At 35.5% G+C, this 5,556-nt stretch overlaps 2 protein-coding genes across 3 annotated transcripts; one reads left to right on the top strand and one right to left on the bottom strand.

Moving 5' to 3' along the window:
• Positions 1-48: 48 nt before the first annotated feature.
• On the top strand, positions 49-2,284 carry LOC143201289 (uncharacterized). 2 transcript variants are annotated; one of them, XM_076412253.1, is made up of 3 exons: positions 49-157; positions 213-331; positions 1,466-2,284. In XM_076412253.1, exons 1-3 carry the CDS (start codon positions 103-105, stop codon positions 2,258-2,260), a joined length of 969 nt encoding a protein of 322 aa, XP_076268368.1. In that variant the 5' UTR covers positions 49-102; the 3' UTR covers positions 2,261-2,284. The 2 variants fall into 2 exon arrangements, with proteins under 2 accessions (XP_076268368.1, XP_076268369.1); XM_076412254.1 differs by lacking the exons at positions 49-157; positions 213-331 and adding an exon at positions 1,269-1,405.
• Positions 2,285-2,581: 297 nt separating this feature from the next.
• Positions 2,582-5,528, bottom strand: Wdr37 (WD repeat domain 37). Its single transcript, XM_076412239.1, has 7 exons — positions 4,745-5,528; positions 4,553-4,660; positions 4,303-4,491; positions 4,075-4,247; positions 3,626-4,017; positions 3,353-3,568; positions 2,582-3,291 (listed from the first exon to the last, which is right to left on the bottom strand). Exons 1-7 carry the CDS (start codon positions 4,965-4,967, stop codon positions 3,135-3,137), a joined length of 1,458 nt encoding a protein of 485 aa, XP_076268354.1. The 5' UTR covers positions 4,968-5,528; the 3' UTR covers positions 2,582-3,134.
• Positions 5,529-5,556: the final 28 nt, after the last annotated feature.

Genomic DNA, 5,556 nt, shown 5'->3' with positions numbered 1-5,556 from the left:
TAACTGTGTTTTCGTCTTTATGATATTGAAAAAAATCAACACATGTCAGTGTTTGACACAGAGTTATATGTCAAGCAAAGACGTTCAAAATTTCAGTGATAAATGGCTTCATTTTTCTACACTACCGAGTCTACTGAATCTATTAATCCAAATATAAGTAGGATGAGCAAGGAACATTGAAACACTCTAAAAATAACCAAGTGTGTTTTAAGGATGTTGCCCTTTGTTGTTGGAACTGTTGCTCGCTATTAGAACGGAAATAATGGAAGAAATTCACAACATGGAGCAGTCCTTCATCAAGCTGCAGACGATTTATGGTTTCGCGTCTCAGGTAAAGTACAATGAGGTTATGTTTTCGGCTCGAGCATTAAATCGAATTTTATACGAAAATATTTATCTGGACCGGCGCCAGTTTCGAAATGTACTTTTTCTTTATCTTCAAGGACTCTTAAATTGTCGATATTTGACATCTATTTATAGGAACAACCTGGAAAAACAATCATATTTACTCCGCAGTTCACCCAGTTTCTTTCTGCGTAAAAATAAAAGCGCAAATTAATTTTAAAACAACATTGGTGCGTTTTAGATGAGCGTCATTAATTATTAAGTGAGCAAAATTGAAATTCGAATTTGTAGTGATTGAGGTTTTATTCATGATATTTATTTCATGATAATAAACATTTTAAATAGTGGAAATCTGACTAAAAAATGTCTCTCAATATATGCTTCATAAAGTAAAAAAAATTGCTTTAAAACTATAGGTTTAAAAAATTAGTAAAAAAGCAACGACACACTTGGCTATTTCTCGAGAATCCCACCCGGTATTCGGTAGTTTTCGCCTGATTTTGTGGCGTTGCCATTTACAGTCAATCGACTACTAAACTAAGAAATACTAGGTTAACTTGTGAATTCAAGATAATTATTTTATTTATATTATATTCTTCAAATATACATTTAATTTTCAACAACTGGCAACCTTGCAAATTCAGTTTCTTGTACGCATGCGGGGATTTTCTAGACTAGACTCGTGACTTAACTTCAGTGATCGAACGGGAACTGGCGGACCGACGTCATATGGTCGTTGGATGCAAAATTTGTTGTATTCACGGGTTATATTTGTATTAATCATTAAATAAATCGAGACCTACACCTTCCAGGCGATCAACACTTTCAAAATCACATTTCTCTCGACTTGACTTGGCCTAAACACCGGCAAAATCCATCCTTCATTCTCAATCTGTCACGATTGTTGTTAGTTTTTAAAATTGATGAAGTGGAAAAACTCACAATTAAAAAAAACAGCTCGCATCCAATATTTACGCCAGATATTATCTAATTTTAAGTACGAACCGGGGCTTCAACGGAACTCAATTGAAAAAGCGTGGAGGAAACTGGATTAAAAAACGTGCATTTCTTTTTCAATATTTTCTTTCACTCGCTTAATAATACTATTGATAATTTTCAGCTCAGTTTCTTCATGCTCTGCGAACAGCTGCTCAACAAGCCCAGCAACTCGAACCAAAAAGTCGAGAAGAACATAGTGGTGGCACTGTCGACCACTCTCTTCTATTCGGTGTTTGGTTATTTCGTAACTAGAGTGTGCGAAATATGTCAAGGATCGAGGACGAGAACCAGGCCCAGATCACCTTCGTACTTAAACTACCTGAAATGGATCTGCAGAATCGCGGTGGAGTGGGCCAAGGCCATTATCATAGTGCTCTGTCTGAGAGATCAGGGTATACATTACGAACCGCAGCTACCGTACACCATCGTCACCTTCACCTACTACTTGATGACGGAGAAAGTGTTCATAGAGATGTTCCCCCTTTTCATCGAAAATTTCAACATCAACAAGCTGGAGAACTTGGAGCACCTCTACATCCCGTTCTTTATGAACGTTACTGTGATAGTAGCTGGCGTTTTCGTGGCGTTGTGCAGCCTCTACTCGAACTATAGCAACTTCATTTTCGTTAACGTGTATTTTATGGTGTATCTGCGCGTTAAAGACGCCTACCACAACTATTGGGAGGTTTTGATGGCGGAGCGAGAGGCCTACTCCAGTTTCCAGGTAGCCAGTCCGAAAGAAATTCAAGAATGGAACGACATATGCGCCGTTTGCTTGAACAGCATGTCCAATGCCCGAATAACGCCCTGTAACCATCTATTTCATCCGTACTGTTTGAAGCAATGTCTGAAACAATCGTTCCTCTGCCCTCTGTGTAAACAACATTTTTTGGATGTAGTAACCCATGAAAAATAAAACACGTGAACATTGTTATTGTAATATTCAATGTTTTCTTCTCTAACTCTAAGATAATAAAAAATTAATACTTATGAGCAAAGAAAAGATCAATTACAACTTCAATAATATATCTGAAAGTAAATGCAAAATTATTAGTTATAAAAATAAAAAAGTCACATCACATTTTAATAGTAGCAACGCAACGCCAGAAAAATATCTGAGTGTCCTATGGTATTCTTATTTAATTAATCTGATGACAAAAATTATTTACCCTACGAGAATATTTGAGGGAAATGCATGAACGGGAGAGGACACTGTTAAAAATCAAACTGCATTAACTACATTAATATTTATCTATGAATCTTTGATATTATATTAAATACAAGCATTTTGACTAGAGATAAAAAAACAACAAAAAGTAGTCTAGTTTATCTAAGTAAAAAAATTAGTACACAAAGACATTAACATTACCCAAAGTAAACTAAAAAACGTATCTATAAAAAAATTTGAAAGTATTCGACAGGAGTAGTTCCACCACCAAAAAGTGGCCTCTAAAATGAAGTACAACTAGAAATTTGAATATTATTTTTTAAAGAGAGAATACTGAGATATACAGTGCATCACCAGACTAACCTACAACTATGCCAACTGTATCTTTATTCGTTGAATGATTAGGCAACATGAAAGGCCTCTTTTTCTAATTGAAACAGCACGAATTAATTAATTCATAGTTAGATTCATAAAAAACGAAGTACAACCGTTCTTAATACAGCTGGTTATACCCTAAAGTCCTAAATATATATATTTATACTGTAAGTTATTTGAATATCATTTTCAACAACTTCAAATTATATCACATAGAGAGAAACTGTCGGTGCTGGTTAAGCCGACTCTAAACATCCTTGAGAGAGCTCACCGACCAACCCAGAACGCGCCTATCGAAACCGCAAGTGAAAAGATTCACGCCTCCGATGACCTCATCAGACCAGGCCGTGGAAGCGACCATTCTATTGTGACCCTGACGACTGGACCTTGGCAATCTAGCTAACCTGAAAATATGACGCTCATTTGTCATCTACGTTTATCTTTTCATTCAAACGTCAAATTTACCTTACGCCACTCAGATCAAATAAGCGGACATGTCTGTTATCATGGGGAATGGCAATCAAGCCGTTTGATGAAACCGACAATCTATTAACAGCTGAATCCACTCTGATAGTGGCTACTGGTGATCTCATGTTGCGTAAATCCCAAACTTTAACGCTGCGATCGTCGGAGCCTGATACAACTTTGTCTTCTCTGGTAAAAACCGCTGATGTGACACTTCTGCAAGTTGAAATGTACTTACAAAATGATACAAGTGCATCGGTTACTATATATTACTCTGTATGCCCCTGAAATACTGATACAGCATGCACGGCCTCCCTAAAGTCCCAAAGCCGGAAAGTCGTATCTCTGGATGAAGTCACCGCCAATTTCTGGTTATAGTGACTGGCCGTATGAGTTAGTTCTTGATCATGGCCAGTTAAGGTAACTATTTGTGCCCCAGTCTCCACATCATGTAAAATCGCCGATCGATCCCACGAAGCTGTAATCACCATCTCAGCGCCAGTTAACCACTCAGCTGCAGCCACTGCACCTGAGTGACCACTTAGTTCTCCAACTGGGGTTCTTAATGTAGCTCCACGTTGTAATATACCCACATCAGTAGTGTCATCCCCACCTCCTATTGTTTCATTCCCCTCTTCCAACTCCTCCTCTGAAGAATGACCTTTCTAAAAAAGTGCTTAATGTACTTTAAACACAAATGATGCTATATACAAGGTAACTACAGGCAAATCCCAATTTAAGGCAGCTTGCCAAATATGAGCAACACAATCACCCCCACCGGTAAGTACAAAATCCTTAGATGGATGGAATCTAATCGAATTGACAGATCCAGAATGGCCTTGATACTGGAGCAAACACCTTGTAGACTCAATACTCCATATGCAAGCAGTATGATCTATAATGTGTTACACCATCAATAAACCAAAGAGTTCTAAAAATCATACACAAACCTGCTGATGCTGTTCCAAACACAGGAACACCGGGCCTAGCAACTGAAACTTCCCATACCCCATCTTTATGTCCTAAGTATTCCTTCACTAGGCCACAACTATAGTTTGGAGCTTTGAAACTAGACACTATCTTACTTGTTTGAGCTTTCAGCTTGTGAGCTGTTTTTGATTTTTGTGAAGAGGAACTCACTTAAAATATGATCATAATAATAAATACATTAAATATTGTAAATCATCAAATTAATCTCACATTTTTTGGTGAGCACTTTAGAGAAATTATTCTCAAAATCTGGACAATCTGGCTTATCAAATGTATCTTTTTCCAACTTTTCATTTAATAGATCAATTTTCTCTTGTACTACAAAAACATATGTACGCAATTTACTAACCAAAGTTCATACATTAAAATAATTACAATGATGTAACAAATCTAATTACTTACAACTTTGGTTTTCTTGATACAAGAGATCAAATTCCTTTTCAATTTGCATGAAAAGAGCATGTAATTTACCCTTATACGCCAACGTTAATGAATCATTTTCAATATCACTTCTAAAACCTGTTGAGAAATCACTATCCATTATAGCAGCACTTTGTGGACGGTTCATAGATCCCCTTTTGGTTTTCTGCATCTTACTGTACGGGGTATTCTGACTTAACGACATTTTTGCTATTACTATCAGAACTTTTCTCTGCGTTCTAGTTTAGGAATAATCTTTTAGAAAAATCAACAAAGTATAAATACTTATTACACTTTAACCTCATAAAAATGAACTTTAGTGAAAAATACCAGTTAAAATAAGTTTCAGTTAACATGTATACTTTTAGATTAAAAACATCATTTCTGCTTAAAAAACAACATTTAAAAACATTTAAATTATTTAAAAATCAATGGACCAGGGTCAAGGTTTCCCTTAAATTAGGGAGAGTTGATAACTATAATTGGGAGTGCCAAAGTTTTCTATTGAATAAAAAAAATATGTCGTATTATTTTAAAAATTTTAATAAATACGTATCATTGTAATATTTATTAAATTAATTTGATAACTAGTTACCATGTTTAGGCAATATTTATACGAAACATAACATTATTCTAGTATTAAAAATTTTTTTTAAAGAATACAAAATAACATAGAGCCACTCCCTGGTATTTGACAACAAGATATAAGGTTATGTTTATGTTTTGACGTTATATGACAAAACGAAACTAGGCGAATATTATTTAAAGCATTTTATTAATGATAGGTGACGCAT

Source organism: Rhynchophorus ferrugineus, unplaced genomic scaffold, assembly GCF_030347505.1.
Source record: "Rhynchophorus ferrugineus isolate W39M unplaced genomic scaffold, kcgeb_rfMv2 rfM8, whole genome shotgun sequence".
NCBI lineage: Eukaryota > Metazoa > Arthropoda > Insecta > Coleoptera > Curculionidae > Rhynchophorus > Rhynchophorus ferrugineus.
This window is presented reverse-complemented; position numbering and strand designations above follow the sequence as displayed.